Source organism: Saimiri boliviensis, chromosome 4, assembly GCF_048565385.1.
Source record: "Saimiri boliviensis isolate mSaiBol1 chromosome 4, mSaiBol1.pri, whole genome shotgun sequence".
Classification (NCBI taxonomy): Eukaryota; Metazoa; Chordata; class Mammalia; order Primates; family Cebidae; genus Saimiri; species Saimiri boliviensis.
Window position 1 is genome coordinate 14,858,926 of NC_133452.1, and position 26,112 is coordinate 14,885,037.

The 26,112-nt window shown below is 37.5% G+C and overlaps 1 protein-coding gene across 2 annotated transcripts in view; it reads left to right on the forward strand.

Moving 5' to 3' along the window:
• Positions 1–26,112, forward strand: part of TFB1M (transcription factor B1, mitochondrial) — a 58,923-nt gene that overhangs the window by 12,134 nt on the left and 20,677 nt on the right. The window contains exons 3-5 of one of the 2 annotated variants that reach the window (XM_074397231.1): positions 4,541–4,649; positions 5,979–6,130; positions 6,245–17,142. In XM_074397231.1, the coding sequence (XP_074253332.1) occupies positions 4,541–4,649; positions 5,979–6,130; positions 6,245–6,634 (651 nt within the window). In that variant the 3' untranslated portion in view covers positions 6,635–17,142. The other variant, XM_003933753.4, reaches the window with a different exon arrangement.

The window sequence follows — 26,112 nt, forward strand, 5'->3', positions numbered from 1 at the left end:
TTGAACTGAGTTCACATAATCCCCATGTGTTGTGGTAGGGACCCAGTGGGAGGTAATTGAATCATGGGGCAGTTACCCTGGTGCTGCTGTTCTCATGATAGTGAGTGAGTTCTTATGAGATCTGAAGGTTTTATAAGGCGTGTTTCTCCCTTTTGCTCGGCACTTCTCCTTGCTGCCACCATATGAAGAAGGACATGTTTACTTTCCTATTCCACCATGATTGTAAGTTTCCTGAGCCTCCCAGCCATGCTGCACTGTGAGTCAATTAAACTTCTTTCCTTTATAAATAACCCAGTCTCAGGTATATTTTTATTAGCAGTATGGGAATAGACTAATACAAATTTAATACCAAATTTAAAAAAGAGAGTGAAAGATTTGGTAATGACATTGGAATGTCCAACAAACTTAAAATTCCTATAAAAGTAATTTTAGATATTTGTAGTATCATTTAAGATATGAGTGGTTATGTGATGATTTCTGTTTATTTTTGCTCTGTTCATAAATTTAAAATACTGAGCAAGTCTGAAAATGTACGTTTTTAATGTTATTTTACATACTGAAAAAAGAATAAAGCAAGCTAATTGACATTTTGACATGCTCTAACCTTCCCTCTAAAAGTCTGAAAAGTCTGTTGTAACATTATTTTAACTTTTTAATGAATAAATAGCAGTAGTCTTTTATATGTGTTATATATAAGAAGAAAAATTTTGTCTTTCACCTATTATATTTTATATTATAGGTTCTTTCCTTTTTATACAGTTTGCTTAACAGTTTTGCCCAGCCCCTTTAAAATATTTATTTCAACAGCATTTCGGCCCTACCATGTGGCAAATCAGGAAGAAGATAATGTAACTGTAGTGTTGGCTGCCATGAACCCCTTGCTTGAGAAGGTGACATAAAATATACAAAGTAGCTATTCGATGTATTTCTTCTTTCTTAAGGAATTGATAATTTTGTACAAGTTCTAAGAATTGCAGGTATTCTTTCCTCATCCAATAAAATCACCAAAAAGCTACCTAGCCGAACCACAGTTACCTGCCCCCTGCAGAAGAGCTTTCACTAAGACTTTGGTTAGAGGAGAGATTGTTTTAATGGCCACAGAAAGAATGCATCTACATTTGTGTTTTACCTTTTATTAAAGGCATTGTTTATTACATTGTTTCATGTACCCTTTACTAAGCATAATGCCAGGAAAAAATTTATCTCTTGGAGGCTTGGTATTACTATTGGAAAGCAAAAATTATATATTTTATTATGTAAATCATGAGAGCTAGCATAAAATCTCTAATGATTGTTAGGATTGTTAACTCTTGTGTTTTACATGTATACTTCCCCTTTTCGTGGTTTGGTTTTCTGTTTCTTCTTTTATAGCCTTATTTAATGATGCCTTTTACTCTAAACTGGCATACATCTCATTTCAGAAGAACATAGAATTGAACACTAAAATAAAATTGAAAGAACAGTTTGAGAGTTTCTGTAAAAATACTCATTTGGCTGTAATCTGGGGTCTGCATTTGTGATTGGCTGTGCCTTTAAGCACTTTCTGTAATAACACCTTCAGGGTTTCGAAGTGTAATGCTCCATTGTTATTCTTGAAGGAATATAATAGTGATTTTTCCCACCCTTCCACCATACCCCACATATCATTATGGTAGTGAAAACATTTCTGTTACTGGTTGGCTAGAAAGTCTTTGTGTGCCATTGCTTAATATCATTTTAAGTGTTTTAAAGGGTACTGTCTATAATCATATTATCAATTTAGTCTGTCTAGGACTTTTTGCCCGTGATTGCTTTAAAGACTTCACATAAATCTGTTAACACCAGCATTCATTTCTTCTGTAGTGGGGAGTTGCAAAGTAGATCAGGCTACAAATTGTCAAGGAGGAGGTGCACCTTTTAAAATGTGAGGAGAAACTGGTTTGTCCTTGACTGAGATTGAAAAGTGAATGGGAATCCAAAAGAAATGTAATAGAAATGCAGTTTTAAAGCTAGGAAAGGAGCTAGGCGCAGTGGCTCACATCTGTAATCCCAGCACTTTGGGAGGCTGAGGCAGGTGGATCACTTGAGGTTAGGAGTTTGAGACCGGCCTGGCCAACATGGTGAAATCTCATCTGTACTGAAAGTACGAACATTAGCCAGGTGTGGTAGAGCACACCTGTAATCCCATCTCCTAGGGAGGCTGAGGCAAGAGAATTGCTTGAACCCCGGGGGTGGAGGTTGCAGTGAGCCAAGATTGTGCCACTGTACTCCAGCCTGGGCAACAGAGCGAGACTCTACCTCAAAAAACAAAACAAAGAAAACATAGGAAAGGAAGGTAAATTTATTTATATTGTATTATATTAGCTTTTAGGTATGTATGAAGTTGTATCTATCAGGGTGGGGAAAGTTAATGTTTCAAATGTGGTTATCAGAACATATAAGTTAATGCCAAAGAGCCAAATTTACATTGTTTTGTGGTGTTTTAGTCCCAACACTAATTATTAAATACTTTCTATATATTGACATCATGAGACATAAGCTTTCAGTTCTGCCTCTTTGTTTTTGGCACACTAATTTGCTTCGTTTTAATTTTGTGAAAAATAATTATAGAAAAAAATTAGCGTTTTTCCATTGACAATGAGTACTATCATTAAATACGTGGTTTTATACATTAAGAGCATGCCACATACAGAGCTGTCTCTTTTTAAATTTTTGTGTATTGAAATTGTTACATTTTCTAAGAGTTACTGCCTCGAATTCACCAGGTCAAGTTTTAGTAACTTGTGGTAATTTAAAATAATCCGTAAGTACATTAATGCCAGAGGTATGCAATTATTTTTGCTAAACTACCATGACTAAACATATCAAACTAGATGATTTCCATACTTAAAATATGTTTAGCCTCTTACTAGTAGAGGCATTTCAGCTATGTATTTCTGAAAGATTATTTGTGTAAATCTGCCTGATTCACTTGTAAAGTAAGTCTTTGCAAATTTCTGGACCCTACAAATTTGGGGAGCCAAAATCTTCCAGGCTAAAAGAGAAAATTTTCAGCTTTACAGATACCCGAATGGCATTGGGTCATTCACTTATTCATGCATTTCTTAAATATGTATTAAAAACTCACCGTGCATTGTTGTAGCTACATCGGCTATAAAGGTAGATAGGAAACGGGTCCTGCCTTTAAAGAGCGTATTGTTGTTGCAGCAGAAATTGAGATAGAGTTTGTAAGTGCTATGAAGAGGCAGGTGCACGCACAGTATTGACGCAAAGGCGGACCAATCCACAAACCGTGTTTTTTGGTCCAGTGCCTTCTCTCTGGCTTCTGTGAGCATCTTGTTCATCCTCCCTCTTGGTTGTATGAGTTGGGCAAGGGGAGAATGTTAGGGGGGAAAAAAACAGGTTTAATGGACCCAGAGAATTAGGACCAAGGTAGGCTCGGGGCAGATGTTCTCTTTTGAGCCTGTTTACCATCCCTATAAAGTGCTGGGCACATTCTAGAATCTTGGCAACTGAGTTGAAGCCAGAGTTCTCTGAGCTCTGATTTAGTGTGGGAAGAGAGTCACTTCTTCCCTTGAAATCTACCTTAGCAGTGATGTTTCTTCTCATTGATACACTCACGCCTGCCTTTTAAAATGTATAAGGTCGGAAACTGCTTTTTTTTTTTTCTTTTAACCAAGGACTTCAAGAATCAAGTTTTGTGTTGGGTACAGGGGCACTTAACACAATATGAATTTATAAATGACAAAAGAGCTATATTATTAAAGTTCTTTTGAATTAAGTGCCAACTCGAGTACTGTGAGAGTGTGGTGGTAGGGTGGATGGAATGAAGAAGAAAAAGACTACAGGTGCTTTTTTTTTTTCTTCCCTTTGTGCTCACAAAGACGGAAAAGGAAAGAAGAAACAAATGGTTAGAAAGTAGAAATAGGCTGGAAAGTAGCTATTGTTAAGACATTCAGTGTTACTCATTAGGTCAATAGGAGCTGTGGATCAACAAATACTAAGATTAGGGATGCTCTGGTCAGGGGAGTGTCTCAGAGCGCAAAGTGGAGACTGGCATTGACTGGTGACTTTCTACTTGGCTAATCTCCCCATTTATTAAGTTAAAGGTCTTGATGATATATAGAATCCTTTATGTATATTTAGGCTATACAGACTTAGTTGAATTTAGCTCATTTTTCTTATGGTTGACTCCTGATTAATTTTCAGTATTTCATGATAATGTCGTTAGTCTCTAATTTAAAAACTTATTGATAGGAGTGAGTTTATGCTAACTCTCTAAAGAAATGGAAGTCTTTCTGTGGGTCCAAATTACACTAATATATTTGTAAAATTGTAAGCTAGTGTTGTACTATTTGTTACTATCCCTAATTATTCATGCATATTAGAGTGAAACACCACCATTGTCTTTTGCAGTGGACATGATGTACTGTTTGTTCATTAATGGTCACCCCTAGTCTCTGGCTTTTTTTAACTGATTTTTTAAATGCACAGGTTTAAAAAGTTTATTGTTATTTTCCTAAGTGTACGAGCTCATTTTACTGATCTTTTTATAAACTAGATGCTTTCTGATGCAGCACCTGGGAAGCTGAGAATTGTTCATGGAGATGTGTTGACGTTTAAAGTAGAAAAGGCTTTTCCAGAAAGTCTTAAAAGACCCTGGGAAGATGGTACGTGCTTTTGGGTAATTATAAAATATTTTATTTTATAATTATTTAAATCATAAATGTTTATTTTATTATATATTTAGTAAAAATGTCATGTTTCTATTTAAAATTATCTGAACAGAAATAATGCTACTTGCTTTCAAATTATAAAATTTGCTTACTTTTTCTTAATTCTAATTCATTTGTCTAAAATTTCCAAATGTTTTGGATTCTGTGCAAATAAGCGTGTCATTTTTTATGATACCATATAAGGATAGGGTAAATTATGAATTGTTACTTGTTCCAAATAGTGGAAAAAAAGAAGTGCTTTAATAAACTAAGCCATACCCAAGCCTTTGTTTTAACTTTTTCTGTTATTTTTCACATTCAATGACCGAGGCAGTCTTCATTCACAGTGTTTATTAGGCACCTGCTATGTGCAGCCCTTCAGAATGCATAGATAAATAGGGTATGTTTCTTCCTGTAACAGACTCTCAGAACCAATGGAGGAGTGCTTAGGACGCCTGCACATATGGCTGCCTCCATGTCTCTGGCCTCTGCAGTGACCAGACTCCTTCAGAGTGGGCCACACTTGCGGTCTCCGCCAGCTAACAGGCCCTCCTGTTTTTAGCATTCAGCCTTCAGGTTTCTGCCCCAGTCCTGCCAAGCTGGAATCACAGTGCCTGTTTCAAACCTTACCTGACAGTTCTCCCATATTCATTTGACTGTAACCCACAGTCTGCCGGAGGATTTCTCTGCTTGGGTCCTCTGTTACCACGCCCTCCTGTGTTTCCTTTTACATTTGTGAACTTTTTCTAACTATTCTTAGCTGGTGGTTATTTTTCTACCCACTTTGTACATATGGTTGTTTCTGGGATTTTTCTTTTTGGGCAGATTTGCTGGATTACTCCATTCCTGTGGCTTCACTTAACCACCTATGTATTGCAGACATTCACATCTTCATATCCTGTCCGTATCTCCTTCCTGGGCATCTGACCTCTGACAGCTTCATCGAGATGTCCCATCAGCACTTTAGACTCATCATGTCCAAAATAAATTCTCATAAATTCCCTTTTTCTGCAAACTCCTTTTCATGTATTTTTTAGGCCAGAAATTCAAGGACTTTCTCTGAGTAACTGAGCAGTAATTAAGTATAACTTTTTCCTCAGTAATCCACATTTGATTGTGAGAAAGCATTGCTTTCGAATAATAAATGAAATGAAAAATACTCAGCCATATCTATCAATTTTTGGTTGACGCTCTTAATATCCAGTTTGATTTTATTCATAATTGAAATTGTCTTTAGAATATATTGATGGAATTATTTCAGGTTGTTTTTTCCTCTGCCACCAGATCCTCCAGATGTACATATTATTGGAAATCTGCCTTTTAGTGTTTCAACTCCACTGATTATCAAGTGGCTTGAAAGCATGTCTTGTAGAGATGGACCTTTCGTTTATGGCAGAACTCAGATGACTTTGACTTTTCAAAAGGAAGTGGCAGAGGTAAGTTTTGACTTTTTGTGACTATTTTATCACGTGTTCAAATTCCAAAGTAAAATTATAATACTGCATTTTTACCAGTCTGTGTTTTCTAAGTTAACATCTCATTACATGCAGAAAAGCCCAGCAGCAGCTCAGCCAAAAGTTAAACGTGTGATGATGCCGACAGATGTAACTGCTGTGAACTTCTGGGAAAACATGGATGATGTGGGTCAGCCAAGGAGGGAATGCAGCAAGCACAGGGATGCAGCAGCTGCTGGTGCCACTGGAGGAAGACAAAGTCTGTGCCCTGTTAGCCATACCCAGGATTGGCACGGGATACCTTCAGATCAATCTTTTAGGCTTAATGGCATGACAGATAAAGAATATGATAATCAGTTTAGAGCTGAGAAAGAAAAGGGGATTGAGGGTCTCATTAACTGTATAGAAATTGCACTTCATCCCTCACCTCAGCAAAGCCTGCTATGCCTGCATTCCCATGGCAGGAGTGTTCTGGGTTCACTCTAGAAAGTAAACCCTCCGGGGTAGGCAAGGGTGGTTTTTGAGCTGCAGAGGTATAAGGAGGGATGTGCAGACTCTTAAGTGTTTTTTTAAAAATGGTATTATGACATATAAGTACAAGAGTATCCACCCACCCCTTGGTATACCTAGGGAATTGGTTCCAGAACCCCCACAAATACCAAAATCTATGGATGTTCAAGTCCCTGACATAAAGCAGTATAGTATTTGCATATAACCTATTCATATCATCCCATATACTTTAAATCATCTCTAGAGTATTTATAATACCTAAGACAATATAAATGGAATATAAATAGTTACACTGTGTTATTTGGAGAATAATAAGGGAAAAATCTGTACATGTTCAGTACAGATGCAACTATCCTTTTTTTATTCCCTGAATATTTTTGATCTGGGGTTGCATCTCCTTTCCATCTTGTGCCACTAAGGTAATTACTACTGTGAATTTGGATTCATTATTCCCTTGCATAGTGTTATCACATAGATTGATATTCCTATGATGAATATACTTTAGTTTTGTCCACTTTTGACAATGGGATTCATATAATATGTATTCTGTGTGTATTCATATAGTATATATTCTTTTTATCCTGAACATTATTTGTAGGATTCACTGATGTTGCTCATGACTGTAGTTTACTTAGGTAGCTATATGTACTACCCGCTATTTGACTCTGTAAAATCTTTATTCATTCTCATGTTCGAGGACCCTGAATTAGTTTCAGTGTTCTGTTTTTACAAACAAAGCTGTCATAAACACTCCATACTATGTCAGGTAGGGCACATGGGCAGAAGTTTTCCAGGGTATTTACCTGGGAATGGAGCTGCCAATCTTTACTCTTACACAGATAGTGCTAAATTGATCTCTGAAATCATCACACCTGTTTGTATTCCCACCAGCAGTGTGTATGTGTTCATTTTGCTCCCATATTCTTGTCAGTAGTCACTATTGCCAGACTTACACATTTTTATAAATCTGAGGGTAATGGAATGTCATTGTGTCTTATTTTGTCTTTGCTGATTTGTAGCAAAATTGGGCACTATGGTGTGTTAATGGCCTTTTGGGTTACTTGCTTTTTTATGTACTGCTTGCGTTTTGCTCACCTTTCTTTTGGGTTGCTTATCTTTTTCCTATCGATTTGGAGAGTTCTCACATATTGTACTCTTCAATACTCTTCATACTAGTCCTAAGTTAAATGTATTAAGCATTTCTTCTACTCTATGGCATGTTGTTACTGTCTTTTTATGGTGTCTTTTGAAGAGCAAGCATTCTTAATTTTAAATTTATGTCTAGTGCTTTTTGTGTCTTGTTGTGGAAACCCTTTTATATCTTGAGTTCGTGAAGATATTCTTTTATCTTCTAGAAGCTTTATGTTTACCTTTCACATTTACATCTATATCTGTTGTCCACTTGGGATTGATTTCTCTGTATTTTGAAGTAGGCGCCAATTTTACTGTTTTTAACTTAGAGGTCCCGACTAACCTAGCTCCATTTGATCACAAGTTGGCCCTCATTTATCCCTGTCAGCACCTCGGTCATAATGGCGAAAGACCCTATAAGCTTTGGTCTGATTAGAAACATCAAGAAAAAAAATGACATGAAATCCAGGAAGCAGAGGGCCCCTATAGGACAGAGGAACAGTCCTTGGGAAGAACAGTCAGTCCAGATCGGAACCAAATAAAGGCGAATTTGATAAAACTACTGTCCAGTTTGCGTACAGTGAAAGAAAAGGTACAAAAACTCAGAGTTTAAGACTGAATTCATGATAAATAAATAGAAAACTAAATATAACAGGGAGTGAAACAAGGGAAATAAACCATTTTTGGAATGAGAAGTACAAAAATATTATTTGGAGATAAATAATTATTTTGAAAACCTAAGAAAAAATGAGAGACATATATGAAAATAACTACAAAACCTGACTGAGAATCTCAAGGTCACTGAGATAAATCAAGAGAAATACCATGGCCCCAGAAGGATGCATGATTATTGTAAAGATGCTAATTTTTTCCAAGAATTCTGTATATCTAATTATAATTATCAAGAATTTATCTTGAAATACGAAGTTCTAAGTATCATCTGGAGGAACAAACCTGCAAGAATACATAAGAAGTGTTGAAAAAGGAGAGTGATGAGAGAAGACTTGCTTGTCATATGCTAAAATGTATGATGAAGCTTTAATAATCAAAGCAGAATGACAAGCGGCACGTGACAGAGCAATTGCTGGACTAGAAAGCCCAGTGCAGACACCTTAGCAGTATATGATAATTGTCAGATCAAAAATCAGCAGTGAAGGAAAGAATCAAGTAAATGCATGGATATTTGGTTAACTATTAAGAAAAAAAATTCAATCACTCACCATACATAAAAATTAATTCCAATTGTTATGTTTTCAAATTCACCACCCTTTTCTGCATTGTCTAGTTCATTAATTTGATGCAATGTATTTTTCATTCAAAATACTGTATTTTTATCTCTGTAAGTTCCATTTGGGTCTTTGGATCTTCTCTTTCTGTCCTCATTATGTTTGTGCTTTCCTTGGCATTTTTGTACATATGTATGATATTTAAAGTAGATGTTGTGGCCAGGTGTGCTGGCTCACACCTGTAATCTCAACACTTTGGGAGGCTAAGGTGGGAGGATTGCTTGAGCCCAGAGTTGGAGACCAGCCTGGGCAACATAGGGAGGCCTCATCTCTACAAAAAATACATAAATAAATAAATAAGCCAGCCCTAGTGGCATGTGCCTGTGGTCCTGGCTACTCAGGAGGCTGAGGTAGGAGGATCACCTGAGCCCAGGGGATCAAGACTGCAGTGAGCCGTGATCACATCACTGCGCTCCTCCAGCCTAGACGACAGAGCAAAACCCTGTCCTAAAAAAATTGAACAAATAAATAAAGTAGCTGTTTTAAGATCCTTGACTGCTAATTTCATTACCTCTGTCATTTCTGTTTTAGTGGTTGATTTCTCCTCCCTTGCTATGGGTTCCATCTTTGTTTCTTTGAAAGCCTGGTAACTTTTAACAAAACATCAGGAATTGTGAGAGGTTTTTTTTAATGCCGATGAAGGCTGGGTTTTGTGGTATTGGGTTGAGTGTTAGGTTTGTTCTGACACATAGATGAGATCTCTTGAGGCTTTTATTATTCTTGTGGATCCAGGGTAGCTTTTAATTTGGGGCTAATTGAGCCCCAGTACCAAGTCATGACCTTTCTGAGAAAGGCACCCAACGCCCTGCCTGTATCAGGGCCTCTTGAGCCATGTAAGCCCCAATTGCTCCTGCCTTCCCCTGGTTCTAGTTCAGGCTCCCAATCAGGCACCTGCAGATCAGTGCTCAGCAGGAGACTTGGGGGACCCTTTTGCTACATCTGGAGCTCTGCCTCATTCTCTTTCCCACTCCTGTTCCTGTCTCCCCAGCCCCTGCTCCTGCACATGTGTGGGCACCCACGTGTGTGCATTTTCCATATATCTGGTAGTCCACTCCACAAATTTCGCCTATTGAGGCTTCTCGGATCTCCAGCTCTGGTTCCCTGCATCTAGGAGACCTCTAGACTCAGTTTGTGCTCCCCCTGCCTCCACTGCAGCCCAACAAGGGCCTCCAGGCCTCCACAGGCTGGGCATCTAAGGCTCATCTCTTTTCCATTTCAGTGATGACAGACCTGCTCTGCCTGTTGTCCAGTATGTGAAAACTCTTGTTTTGTATGACTTATGTCAGCTTCATAGTCTATTTCAGAACAAAACTTTTTAATTTTTTAATTTGTTTGAAATCTATAGACTCTACTGTTACGTAAGCTTAATTCTTTAAATGTCTTTCTCTCAAATAATTTGAGTGTATCATAGGAATTTCATTTCTTATACCTGTCCCTCTTTTTACCCTTGCCCCTGTTTAGAGCAATCATTTCCGACAAGAGCAGTTTTGACTTATCTACACCTCAGGGATATTTGGCAATGTCTGACACGTTTTTGGTTGTTACACCCGGGAGGGAGCTTCTGGTCTCTAGAGGATAGAAGGTTAGGGATGCTGGAAACCATTCTTTGGTGTGCAGCAGAGCCTCCCACAGTGAAGAACTACCCAACATTAATTAGCCCACAATGTCATTCATGCCAACGTTGAAAAACTTTCCTTTAGATTTTTTGGCCATAAAATCTCAGTAGTCTTGGAACTTTCCATCATAATAATGTAGGACCCTTTTGTGTTTGCTAGGAACCCTGAGATCATATCACCACTTTCCTTAAGGTCTTTGTCATTTCCTCCTGGTAAACCTGCTAATTCTCTTCTGTTGGTTCGAATTGGGCCCATGCTGAGTTTTCTTTGTCATTTTCTCAACCTTTGGGTATGTTGGTTCTGACAGAAGCTATTCTTGTTTCCTCTGCACTTACACAACTTCTGATGACAGATGTGTGGGTTTTTTCCACAGCAAGCAATTTCCAATTCTCTAAACACCAGCTGGGCATCCTACAGTTTAATTCAATTCTGACACTGTCCACTTGTTTTTAGTGTTAGATCCCACAAGTTAAGGGCCACATCTGCAAGACTACTCCTCACTTCAGATGACAGTAACAAATCTGAGCCTTCAGTAGTACTGAGCAACCAGCAATAAAATAAATCAGAGGTTCCCATGACCCCCTCCTCAGTTCAGTCATTTGTCAGAATGGCTCAAAAACTGAGGGAAACACTTTACCTATGTTTAAATAATGAGTAAGCAGTAGGTCTCAGTGACCAGCCCCATCTTGAGCTACCTAGAGGCCTCATCCCAAGTTATCTGATGATTATAAATTCTGGGGACTTATGAATTTAAAAAAACGACATGCCTATCCCTCGGGAAATTTCAGGGGTTTTAGGAGGTGCGTGCAAGGAACCAGGGACAAAGTCCAATTATATTTCTTATTATACCACATCTTTGGATTTATTTTTCTCAGCTGACATTATTTTGGTATTTCTGTTCTTGAATAACACAATAGAGATACAAAATACTATGTATTCTATTTGTGTGGAGGAAACACAAAGAAATAGGGACTTAAGAAGAGATGGAGTAATCTTTTCAGTGATTCAGAATGTCAGTTGTGGTTATTAATAATAGTGTTGCTTTGACTTCACTATATGCAGTTCTTTAACAAAAAAGGTTGATTTTAGTTAAATTTTAGCATGAATATTGAGAAGGGTTTATATTGAGTCTATAATTTATGGAATACCTTAGAAGTCTGGGTAACACTGGTCCTCTGATTTTCACATTTTGCAAGTGAAAGTTTCAGTGGAAGAATAGGTAGTATATTAGTCCATTCTGTATACTGCTGTAAAGAGATACCTGAGACTGGATATAAAAAAATAAAAAGAGGTTTAATCGGCTCACATTTCTGCAGCTCTACAGGAAGTACAGATGGGGAGGCCTCACGAAACTTACAGTCATGGTGGAACGCGAAGGGGAAGCAGGCGCAGCTTACATGGCCAGAGCAGGAGGAAGAGAGAGGGAGGGGAGGGGCTACACATTTTGCAACAACCAATTCTCGTGAGAACTCACTCATTGTCAAATCTGCCCCCTTGACCCAATCACCTTTCACCAGACCCCTTCTCCAACATTGGGGATTACAATTTGACATGAGATTTGGGCAGGGGCACCAATTCAAACCATTTCATATAGCTGCATTTTCTTACATGCCATTTGCTCTTCACATGGTTGTATCTGTAATTTTATGTTTTAGCCACAGAAAGGTCTTTTTAACATTTACTTTGTTTGGCCTTGTGAATTACAAAACAGAAATAAATGAGTACCATTGTCTTATTCCTGTCTCTAGGAGTACAGGATCTAAATGTAATAATTTAGCTCATAGACATTAAGGGGCATATAGATAGTATAAAGTTACAGCTCATAAAATAGAATCAGACTCTTAAGGAATTAAGTGAGAACTAATCCCATTTAGCTTCATTTTATTAATATAAGTGATGAACTGAGGCTCAAAAGGGATTAATGCCTTCCAAAAGGTCATGAAGTAGTTACAGGGAAAGCTGAACTTGAGTACAGTTAGTGTGTTTTCTGCCAACGTCGTGATGTCCAAGTTCTTGATGTTGCTGGCCTTGTGTTCTTTCCTTTCTAGGTCCAGTATCAGCCTTTTTTTCTTCTACCATCTCCAGAGGACCCTGGCTGTTTATGGGTACATCGCTAGCAGGGAGGGAGTCACCTTTCCATTAATTACATTACATAGTTCTCATTGTCCCTGATATATGGCTGCTTAGCTTCTCAAGCGTAAGCCTAATTTTTCTACTTGTACTTAAAATTATTTAGATTAATAAGAAAACACTGTCCTTGTAAATTGTTTGACCCCTTGTTTTTCTCATACTCCATCAAAATGCTTTTTAAAAACTCAAGGGTTAGAGGTGTCCTTTTAATGAAAAATTAAATAGTTTGGTGTCCTGACCTTTTGTTGCTAAAATCATCCATCTTATAATGGATGTTAAATTTTCATAGCTTTCCCTATAGTATATCTATCACAGAAACAGCAGTGTATATTTGAGGTTGATAGACCATTTAAGGTTTATGCCAGCTTTGAGTGAAATCTTTTGTAGACCTTTCTGGTCTGTGACATGAATTTTTCGTTAATGAGTTAGGGACAGCTATGTGTACTACTTTCTTCTAAATTGAAATAGATGATTCACATGCTTTCATGTCTACAGCCTGGGGCTATATGCTACAAAGACTGAATTGAACAGGTAAAGTTAATGGATTAGGACACATATTCCCTTGACGTTTCTGGCTGTGTGCATAGCATTCTAAGTGAAATGTACTTAAATAAGATCTTTTTTGAATTGTGTCATTTGGATATTAATATTTTGCAATGCATTTTGCATTTTTGAATCTTTTGCCAGTAATAAGGTTAAGCTCCTTTTTCACTTTATGAAGAACTAAAAGTATTTTTGACCATTGGATCCATAAGCTTATTCTTTAACTTAAATCTCTACTTCTGTCATTTTTTTGTAGGTGCATGAGAGTATATATGTCTTGGTTTTACATTTTAGTAAGGAAGGTTATGTTTTGTCTTATATGCTGTAGTAACTCATCACTTATCTGGAACACAACATCCCAATAATTTTAACTCTCCAAACAGACAAGAGCCAGACAGTTTAAAATAAAAAGGTCAGGAGGAAGGGGTATGAGACGAAAGATTGGCTTTCAGTACAATCTGTAACTTTGCCCACAGGAAGTTTCTTCCTTTACTCACACATAACCTATTTTTTAATCTTCCTTAAGGCAAAGGTTTAATAAGGTAAATTATACGGTTTTCATGTCCACAATAGGCTACAAGCAGCAAAATAGAAGTGATTAGACTATGTGGGTACATTGCAGTGAAGTGGAAAAAAACAAACCCAGCAGCCACAGACACGGCTCAGAAAGCACTGTGTCTCTTACTGTGGAGCAGTGAGGCCCCTGCCTGCCTGCCTAGCCCCAGGATTATTCCAGTATTTATTGATGTTTGTAATGTTGCCCCTGAATCATTCAGAAGAGTGTTAGAATGTCCTTTGAGCTCTGAAGAACACAGAGAAAGCAAGATACATTTTAGAAAGATAAGCATCCCTAAGCTTTTTTGCCCACAACTCAGCTCTGTTGAATTTTAACATATTGCCATATTTTTTAAAGAAATAAAATGTTCATATATTTGAAGCCTTCTTCTATCCCCTTTCCCTCCTATGAGTTGTACCGTCTTAAACTTCATCATCGCCATTTCCATGCATATTTTCTCCCGGCACTGAAGAGAAATAACATACTACACACACGCAGACTCTCACAGAGAAAGAGAGAGAGAAAGACAGACAGACTAAATTATAGGAGTAATCTTTTCAAGTTTTTGTTTGTTTTTTAGTTTTGGGGTTTTTTTGTGTGTGAGACAGGGTCTTGTTATGTCGCCAGGCTGGAGCGCAGTGGCACGGTCTTGACTCATTGCAACTTCCACCTCCTGGGTTCAAATGATTCTCCTGCCTCAGCCTCTTGTGTAGCTGGGACTACAGGTGCGCACCACCACACCTGGCTAATTTTTGTATTTTTTAGTAGAGATGGGGTTTCGCCATGTTGGCCAGGATGGTCATCTCTTGACCTCGTGATCCGCCCACCTCAGCCTCCCAAAGTGCTGGGATTATAGGCATGAGCCACTGCACCTGGCCTCAAGTTTTTATATAAATGACATTATACTGTACAAATATCTTGTGACTTGATTATTTTTTATTCCATTTTGGGATTCTATGTTGATAACCTTTGCTATTTATTTTAACTATTATTTCTGATTCCATTATCAAAATTATTACAGTTTATTTTTCCATTCACCTCTTGATAGATTTTTATTAGTTTTGGCATTTTTTTTGACATAACTCATAATGCCACAATGAACATTTTTATGTTTGTCTTCTTTGTAAGCATGTATGCTGTGCTCTAGGATGTGTTCTTAGAGACCTAGAGGGCATGAGGGTTTACGCAGCTTCAGCTCTACTCTCTATTGCCAGATGACACCACAAGTGCTTATACACATTTCCTCTCTAACTAGCAGTATCTGAAAGTTCCTGTAGCCACAGGTACTCTCCAATGTTAGGTTCTATTTGGATTTTTAAAAAATTGTATCTAATGTTCTAATTTGCATATTTCTACTTTGTACTGTGGTTGAACATAGTTTATGCTAATGGTTTATTTGGATTTCTTTTATGGGAGTTGCCTTATATATTCTGTTAGCTGTTTATCTTATGATTATTGATGTATAGGAGTTTCATCTGTATTCTGAACGCTATCTTAGAAGTTTCAAATACTTTCTCTTACTCTGTGACTTATAAACATTTATAGTGTTTTTATTACACTGAAATTAAAAATTTTAGTAGAGCAAAGTATGGTAGTTTGTTGTTGTTGTTGTTATTGTTGAGGGCATCTTGCTGTGTTGCCCAGGCTGGTCTTGAACTCCTGGCCTCTGGCAATCCTGCTTTGGCTTTTCAAAGCACTGGATTATAGGCATGAGCCACTGTGCCCAGCCAAGGGCAAAAAAATAAATAAATATGTATGTATATTATATATTTTATATATATATAAAATGTATGTATGTGTATCTTATATGGCTCTGCTTTTGCATCTTTAAGAAATTCTTCCCTACCATGAAGGTCGTAGATATTTACTTATAAAAATTTAAAGTTTTGCTTTTCACTTACTGTTAATTTGCTTAGAGTTTATTTTTGGTTATGGTGTGAGATCAGGACCTACTGTTTTCTCCTATAGATATCTAATTATACCAATGTCACTTATTGAATGATTCATCCTTTTCTATCGGCACTTGCTACATTGCATGTATCATGTATTGAGTATCTTACATGTGATTGGATCTGTTTCTAAGGCATTTGTTTCATTGATCTGTCTTACACTGTTTAAAATGTGTCTTTTACCTGTTACCCTACCTACATCAATTTGATATATGGTGGTGTGAACTCCCTTATACTTGTTGGTATTCTTCAGGAGTATCCTGGCCATTCTTGGCCTTATATAAATTTTACATGGAATTTAATTTTAAAAGTATGCGTAGCCAGGCACGGTGGCTCAAGCCTGTAATCCCAGCACTTTGGGAGGCCGAGGCGGGTGGATCACAAGGTCGAGAGATCGAGAACAACCTGGTCAACATGGTGAAACCCCGTCTCTACTAAAAATACAAAAAATTAGCTGGGCATGGTGGCACGTGCCTATAATCCCAGCTACTCAGGAGGCTGAGGCAGGAGAATTGCCTGAACCCAGGAGGCGGAGGTTGCGGTGAGCCGAGATCGCGCCATTGCACTCCAGCCTGGGTAACAAGAGCGAAACTCCGTCTCAAAAATAAATAAATAAATAAAAATAAAAATAAGAAAGTATGTGTAATACACATGGAAATTAATTTTTAAAATTCTGTTGAACTTTTAATTGCAATTGCATTGCATTTATGAATTAATTTAAATATATCTAGTTAATTGCAAAACAAAAATGTTTGAGTACTTACTAGGTTTTTGCAAAAATTATTTGTCAAGAACAGCCAATTCCCCAAGGGTTCTTAATACTCAGAGTTTTATTACATTAAGTGAAGAAAAGCACACCATTTAAAATGTTCATTCATATATTGGGTGATTGAGAAAATTAAGTATTTAAGCATCTTTCATTTTTCTTTATCCTTGCTAATTTCTTCATCAAGTATTTATCAATTGCTTGTTTTATGTACAACCTTCTGCCATAGAATATAACAGTGCTTTGAACATCCCAACAGCCAGTGGTAGAACAAATGTTATTATTTTTTAGTGCATTATATTTGACATAATTCACACTTCTTAGGTGTACTTCAGTTGATGTTGGAGGAAAATATTCCCATGTTTGCTGCATGTCATATGTCAGATAGCCTGTCCTTTTCAAATTTGCCTCAAAAAGTCCACCTAGTGTTCAGAAATAATGGAATGTTGACTCTCTTTCATCTAATCAGGCTGGACTAATTACTTGCTAAAATTCATTTTTGTCTCTCTTTAGAGACTTGCAGCCACTACAGGAAGCAAACAGCGTAGTCGCCTCTCTATTATGGCTCAGTACCTCTGCAATGTTCGACACATCTTTACTATTCCAGGACGAGCTTTTGTCCCCAAACCAGAGGTGAGTTTCTGCTTGTTTGTTGCAGCATATCAGAATTAGGACCTTTGTTCCCCTGAGATATGTCATCCTTATTCAGGAGAAGTACACTGCTATTCAGGAGAAATACACTCTTATTCTGGAGAAGTACAGTGTTTGCATATAAACAAAGGTTAGATCCTAAAGGATGCAAACACTGTACTTCTCCTGAATAAGAACCACAAAAATCATGAATAACTAGTTCTTGTTATAACTGTTCTTCTCCTTAGGTAGGGTGACTGAATGTTTAGGTTCATGCATGTTACCCTGGTGGCAGTATCTTTCATCATCTTCATCATCATCATGTTACTCTTAAAGTATCCCCATATGGAAGATAAGTTACATGGACACCCAATATTTGAGAAAAGAAACAAAATACTTTTGTGATTTCTGATAGAGACCTCTAACTAAAGCTACATCAAACATTATTTACTTATTTTTTTTTAACACTTTTTTGGGAGACCTTATTATGGTAGTGTTATTTGTGAGAAATCATCTGCAGAAAAAGCTGAATATTAAACTAGGCTTTGACTATTATATGCTAGTTACATGAGTAAGTGCTAGTTACAGCAACAGAGTTTCTCTGCCAAACATTAAAATCAAAAAACTGGTGTCTATTTTAGCAAAACCACTGCTTGGTGACTTATTGCAAGACGTGTACTGTAAAAAACTCAGGTTTTTCTTCAGTGAATGTATATTGAGTATTTACTGTTTGAAAATGAGCTGGGCAGCAAGGGGAAACAACAGGGATATGAGCCTAATCAGATAGAGTCTGCCTTCAGGGAATTCACAGCCTCGTGAGGAATAGAAATTTCTCACTGGTCTCTAAAACTCTCAAATACAAGGTCTGGCCGAGTTTCCCTTACATCATGTATCCTTTATAAATAATAAGAGATAGCATGAAAAAATTGCATTATGTGTCTATAGATTTAGATACAGATTATAGATTTAGAATGGGGACCCCAGCCGATAGTGTTAGATCTGCTTGTCTGTCTTGAAGCACACGCTGAGTGATCTCCATTCTCTTTGCCGCCACCTTCATACTTTCTCTGCCAGTTAGCTGGGCATTCAGGTGACTAGGAAGTCAGGCCATCTTCCACTTACATAACAGACGTAATTGTCGACTTTTTCTAAATCAAGCTCAGGGAGCTTGCTATCGGTGCCACCTCCCTTCAGCATCTCAGATTTCAGAGACATTGCAAATGACCTTTCCCAGAATAATTATAATAATATAATAATAATAATAATAAAGCTCCAAGACAGAATTTGATGACTGGAGATACTTTATAGGTTATCTTCAAATTTAAAACATTTGTGCTTTCAGGGACTTTCTCTACTAGTACAGGTGGACATTCTAATGAAAAAGAGACCAAAAAACCAGGGACCATGTAGCTTGCTTTCTTCTTGTCATCCATGTCTGTGTGCATATAACATTTTAAATAGTGTAAGACATTATTTTTTATTATATATACTTTAAGTTCTGGGTTACATGTACAAAACATGCAGGTTTGTTACATAGGTATACATGTGCCATGGTGGTTTGCTGCATCCATCACCCTGTCATCTACATTAGGTATTTCTCCTAATGCTATCCCTCCCCTATTTCCCCCTCCACTATCCCTTCCAAGTCCCCCACCCCCCAACAGACCCCAGTGTGTGATGTTCCCCTCCCTGTGTCCATGTGTTCTCATTGTTCAGCACCCACTTGTGAGTGAGAACATGCGGTGTTTGGTTTTCTGTTTTTATGTCAGTTTTCTGAGAATGATCGTTTCTAGTTTTATCTGTGTCTCTGCAAAGGATATGAACTCATCCTTTTTATGGCTGCTTACTATTCTGTGGTGTATATGTGCCACATTTTCTTTATCCAGTCTACCATTGATGGGCATTTGGATTGGTTCCAAGTATTTGCTATCGTGAACAGTGCCACAGTAAACATACATGTGCATATCTCTTTATAACAATAATTTATAATCCTTTGGGTATATACCCAGTAATGGGATTGCTGGGTCAAATGGTATTTCTGTTTCTGGATCCTTGAGGAATCACCACACTGACTTCCACAATGGTTGAACTAATTTACATTCCCACCAGCAGTGTGACCCTTTTTCTCCATGTCCTCTCCAGCATCTGTTGTTTCCTGATTTTTTTTTAATGATCACCATTCTCACTGGTGTGAGATGATATTGCAATGTGATTTTGATTCGTATTTCTCTAATGACTAATGATGAGCGTTTTTTTCATATGTTTGTTGGCTGCATAAATGTCTTCTTTTGAGAAGTATCTGTTCAAATCCTTCACCCACTTTTCGATGGTTTTTTTTTTCTCGTAAGTTTGGTTCTCCTTAGATTCTGGGTATTAGCCCTTTGTCAGATGGGTATATTGCAAAAATTATATCCCATTATGTTGATTGCTGGTTCACTCTATTGATAGTTTCTTTTGTTGTGCAGATGTTCTTAAGTTTAATTAGATCCCATTTGTCTATTTTGGTATTTGTTGCCATTGCTTTTGGCATTTTAGTCATGAAGTCCTTGCCCATGCATATGTCCCGAATGGTATTGCCTAGGTTTTCTTCTAGGGTTTTTATGGTGTTAGGCCTCATGTTTAAATCTTTAATCCATCTAGAGTTAATTTTTGTATAAGCTGGAAGGAAAGGATCTAGTTTGAGCTTTCTGCATATGACTAGCCAGTTGTCCCAACGCCATTTATTAAACAGGGGATCTTTTCCCCATTGCTTGTTTTTGTCAGGTTTGTCAAAGATCAGATGGTTGTAGATGGGTGGCATTGCCTCTGAGGCCCCTGTTCTGTTTCATTGGTCTATATCTGTTTTGGTACCAGTACCATGCTGTTTTGATTACTGTAGCCTTGTAGTATAGTTTGAAGTTAGGTAGTGTGATGCCCCTAGCTTTGTTATTTTTGCTTAGGATTGTCTTGGCTATGCAGACTCTTTTGGTTCCATATGAAGTTTAAGGTGGTTTTTTCCAATTCTGTGAAGAAAGTCAGTGATAGCTTGATGGGGATAGCATTGAATCTATCAAGTACTTTGGACAGTATGGCCATTTTCACAAAATTGATTCTTCCTAACCATGAGCATGGACTGTTTTTCCATCTGTTTGTGTCCTCTTATTTCTTTGAGCAGTGGTTTGTAGTTCTACAGGAAGAGGTCCTTCACATCCCTTGTTAGTTATATTCTTCAGTATTTTATTCTCTTTGTAGCAATCGTGAATGAGAGTTCACTCATGGTTTGACTCTCTGTCTATTACTGGTGTATAGGAACGCTTGTGATTTTTGCGCATTGATTTTGTATTCTGAGACTTTGCTGAAGTTGCTTATCAGCTTCAGGAGATTTGGGGCTGAGACCATGGGGTTTTCTAAATAGACAATCATGTTGTCTACAAATAAAGACAATTTGAATTCCTCTTTTCCTGATTGAATACCCTTTATTTCTTTTATCTTGCCCTGGCCAGAACTTCCAAAACTATGTTGAATAGGAGTGGTAAGAGAGGGCATGCTTGTTTTGTGCCAGTTTTCAAAGGGAATGCTTCCAGATTTTGCCCATTCAGTGTGATAATACTGCAGGTTTGTCATAAATAGCTCTCATTATTTTGAAATGTGTTCCAGCGATACCTAGTTCATTGACAGTTTTTAGCATAAAGGGCTGTTGAATTTTGTCGAAGGCCTTCTCTGTGTCTATTGAGATAATCATGTGGTTTTGTCTTTGGTTCTGTTTATGTGATGGATTATGTTTATTGATTTGCGTATGTTGAACCAGTGTTGCATCCCAGGGATGAAGCCAACTTGATTGTGATGAATAAGCTTTTTGATGTGCTGTTGGATTTGGTTTGCCAGTATTTTATGGAGTATTTTCGTATCAATGTTCATCATGGATATTAGCCTGAAATTTTCTTTTTAAGTTGTATTTCTACCAGGTTTTGGTATCAGGATGATGTTGGTCTCATAAAATGAGGGAGGGTTCCCTCTTTTTGTATTGTTTGGAGTAGTTTCAGAAGGAGTGGTACCAGCTCCTCTTTGTACTGCCTGTAGATTTTGGCTGTGAACCTGTCTGGTCCTGGACTTTTTTTTGTTGGTAGGCTATTAATTGCTGCCTCAATTTCAGATTTTGTTATTGGTCTATTCAGGGACTCAACTTCTTCCTGGTTTAGTCTTGGAAGGGTTTAAGTGTCCAGAAATTTATCCATTTCTTCTAGATTTACTGGTTTCTTTTCATAGAGGTGTTTGTCATATTTTTTGATGGTAGTTTGTCTTTCTGTGGGATTGGTGGTGATATCCCCTTTATCATTTTTTGTTGCATCTATTTGACTCTTCTCTCTTTTCTTCTTTATTAGTGGTCTGTCTATTTTGTTGATCTTTTCAAAAAACCAGCTCCTGGATTCATTGATTTTTTTTTTTTTTGAAGGGTTTTTTATGTGTCTATCTTTTTCAGTTCTGCTTTGATCTTATTTATTTCTTCAGGCAGCTTTTGAATTTGTTTGATCTTGCTCCTCTAGTTCTTTTTTTTTTTTTTTTTTTTTTTTTGAGACGGAGTTTCGTTCTTGTTACCCAGCCTGGAGTGCAATGGCACGATCTCGGTTCATTGCAACCTCCGCTTCCTGGGTTCAGGCAATTCTCCTGCCTCAGCCCCCTGAGTAGCTGGGATTACAGGCACGTGCCACCATGCCCAGCTAATTTTTTGTATTTTTAGTAGAGACGGGGTTTTACCATGTTGACCAGGATGGTCTCGATCTCTCGACCTCGTGATCCACCCGCCTCGGCCTCCCAAAGTGCTGGGATTACAGGCTTGAGCCACTGCGCCCGGCCGCTCCTCTAGTTCTTTTAATCGTGATGTTAGGGCGTCGTTTTAGATCTTTTCTCATTTCTCTTGTGGGCATTTAGTGCTATGAATTTCCCTCCAGATACTGCTTGAAATGTGTCCTAGAGAATCTGTTAAGACTCATTATATCAAAAACCAAGATCCTTACTCATAAAATTCTATAGTTATGGTTATTACCATTATCCAAAATCTCCAGGCTATTTAAATTTTGCCAATGGGTTCTTAGGATAGATATTAGAATGTTTTTAGTGGAGGCTTTCTAACTCTGTTTTAGTTACCTAGCTGAGATTATTTGATGATGCTTAGAAGTTATTACCCACTTTATCTTTGATTTAGGGGTAAGGTACATAGGTAGTTTATTAAAATTTATCTTCTCTGGGATTAAGGCCACAAGAAAATATTTGTTATTTGGAAAAAAGCTAGCTGTGTCTTTGATTCTTTATTTATTGAGGGTTGTTTATGTTTTGGCAAATTAAGCATTTTCATAGCAATTTATTCACGTTTTTATTATAACTATTACATACATGGGCTTTATTTGTAATCCAGAAAAGCACTTGTCAAGGACTTACAGGTATGCACCACCACACCTGGCTAATTTTTGTAGTTTTTAATGGAGACAGGGTTTCTCCATATTGGCCAGGCTGGTCTTGAACTCATGGCCTCAGGTGATCCACCCGCTTCGGCCTCCAGAAGTGCTGGGATTACAGGCTAAATTTTAATTCTAAAAGAATTCTCTGCTGCTCTGAAGTAGTTTAACCATATTAGGCCAAAGCAGGAGTATTCTGAGAAAAGTCAGAAAATATTTTACTGATAGTTACATTGAGCAAATGTTTTAAAAATTTATTTTCTCAAATTAGAAAGGGGAGAGTTTTTACAGAGATAATAAAATAAGTCAGAACTAGTACTCTAACTAAATCTTCATGCCAGAAGAGAAAGTCTTAGAGGCACATAATTGCAACACAAGGTAAGATAAGATAAGTGCTAAAAATAGAGGTTGGGCAGATTCCTGGGTGGTTGAGAGAGGGAGAAATTTACTACCATTTGTTACTTATTCTCAATCAAAACTCCAGGAATCAGATACAGAGAATTTCCTTTGTGATACATTGAGGGGCTTACTTAAAACCACTTTCAGGGTTTTTTTCCTGTGGGAATCTGCTATCCCTTCTGTTTCTTAATCTTTCGATTAACTAACTCAATTAAGCTTTAATGGCAGAACTTACCCTGCCATTGAACTATTACCATCCTGTTCTGACTGGTTGGACTGAATGATTGCTGAACTTCACTCTTATTAAGCTCTCTAGTGCAGTCCCCAAAATTTGAACCCAAAATACTTTCTGTCTACAAAACAGACAACCTGTTAGGTTCTAAAAATTAGCTAATTGGTCTACTTTAGTGTCTCTTTAACTACCAGAGTCTGTAGTATGTAGCTTTTAAGTTAGAATGTTTTTAATTTCATGTTTTATTTTACTGTTAATGAAATTATTTTACAAGACAGTGTCTTTTCCAATGCAAAGTCGCAACTAAAATTGTTTTCATGACAGAATACAAGCTGTTTCTTAAGTTTCTCAGCTAGCTTCTCTATGAGCTTCTGTAGATCCCTGAGAATCCACATATTTCTGGGGTTCCAAGCTTAATTTTTTTTTTCAGCTAGTCTCCACATTTCTCAGGTTTGAGAAATACTGAGCTAATAACTAGCCCTTCAAAATTCTTTCAATTTTTTTTTTTAATGAATTGTGGTGATAGGCCTCATAATCTCACACAGTTTCTAAGGAATGGATGGGCTTTTTAGTTCTCAACCCTATTCTATAGTCTGACCTAGTAGAAAAATGATTTAGTTGTATTATGAGAGTTGTAACAGGCTTTTTTATGGACACTGATAGAGGCAGTAGACTTTGGAGTAAGCTAGACTTACCGGAATTCCAGTACTGCTGTTTTGAGAACTTGGTCGGGTAAATAGGCTGAGTTTAATACATCAAATTTGACCAATAATACCACCCTTGAAGGGCATTTGTGAGGAATAGAAATAACCAATGCAGAGTACCTAAAATGAGTGTATCACACATGAACGCTGTCAGTCAAAGTAGTTGTTCTGATATGAACAAATATTTGTGGATTAAGTTATAATAGTTGGGGTTATAGTTGTTAAGCTCCATATAGAATTTATATTTAATTTCGCTTATTTGGAAGTATGGTATACAGAACAAGCTACCCTCAAACATGGTACAAATTTAAAGCATAAATAGTGTCTAACATTGTGGATGAGTTAATGATGTATCCAAGACATATAAAGAAGAGACTGGAGCTTGAGGCATGCACTCTTGACCTTTGAAGAGCGTGTTAGAGGCTTCCAGTCCCACTTGTTCACAACTATTGAGGTCTGGACCTCTGTGGGAGATAGTCTTGAGTTTGGTGGGCAGAAAGGTCCACAGAAGAAACAACTGTTTTTCATGCCTTTGTGTTTTTTGAAATCCGTTATCGAGTATGTTATTTCTGTTGTATATTTACCTTGTATTTGAGAATCATTTTGACATAAAGTCAGAAGACTATTATTTTCCTGCTTTATTAAGACTCTTCTATGTTTGGTCTGTATTTTCTTCCTAGAAGCAGAGATTGAGATGAGATTTCATAAAGACTGTGTATTAAGAAGGGCCCTCAGGAGAAGGGACATGAAGGCAGCAGGAAAGGGCAGGGGAAGAGCTAAGCAAGAATATTGTTCCTCCTAGAAACCAGCTTCAGCCTGGAGCCACAGCGGGAGAAGGAGCTGTGTAGCACAGATTGCCGACAGCAACTATGTTCCCTTGATGCAAGGGACTGGCTTATTGGAACCTCTGCCAGTCAGTCTTTGCTGAGAGCAGTGGGGTGCTCACTTCCCAGTAGAGGCAGCTGCATCTCTGGGAGCCATTAGCACCCATCAGTGCCAGCAGCTGCGGGATAGCTGCCCTGGTCCAGTAGACGGAGCCTGAGCAAGACCCTAACAGTATCCTCTCTAGCTTCCTACCAGTAGATGAAACTGTGAGATTGCTTACTTGGCTACCTCTCTGCCTCGGTTGCTTGGAAGTTCTAAACTCAGTTTCGTGTTTAATTGCTTTAGCATGCTTCAACCGGGATGATTTAATAGCGTTTTTTCTGTCTTCTTTTTCTTTATAACTTTAGTCTTTCATCTTTATCAGTTGTTTTTTTACTTATTATACCTGCAATTTTATTATAAGTTGCCTCAAATTCTTTTCAAAGCCCTTGAGTCCAAAATAAAAATAAATATAAACCAAAAGCCAGTTTTATAATTAGAGCAGTACCAGAGTCATCCTCCTTAAAAATTAGGTAAAATAAGTGTTGAATAGAGATAAGAGTATTTGCTATTACAATTTTAACTCAGTACTAGGTATGGTTTCGTAAACTGCTCAAGAATAAAATAAACAGTAAGTATTCTAAATCCAAGGAAGGAAAAAACAAAATTGCATTTTTCCAGATGATACTTTTATGTACATATAAAGTGCAATGAAATTAATACAGAAGTTACTGGAGATTATGTTAATAATGTGACAGTGTTCTGCAGAATTATAGGCTTGGCTACAAATCCTCAAAAGCCAATTAAGTTAGTATTTGCTAAGATCATATAGCTGACAATATAGTGATGAAAGATTTGAGAACACATTGTCCATGTCCAAAACTGAACTTCTGTCTAACTACTCTAGGCCTGCTCTCCCCCTACCTCATATTCACTGTGCTGACTAATGACATCATCTGCCCAGATCATCCAAGCCTAAACCTTGGAGGTCATCTTCAGTATCACAGACATTTACACCTGCTGACCCTCACAGCTAGTCAGTAGTTAACCAGCTTCTGACATTACCTACATTTCTCCCAAACCCATCCCAATTTTATACCCAATTCTTCTGACTTAATTTCAGTCTATCATTTTTGTCAGAATTACCAGATGAATTCTTCAGTCTTATATATAGATAGATACAGATATAGATATGGATATAGATATACACGTGCTC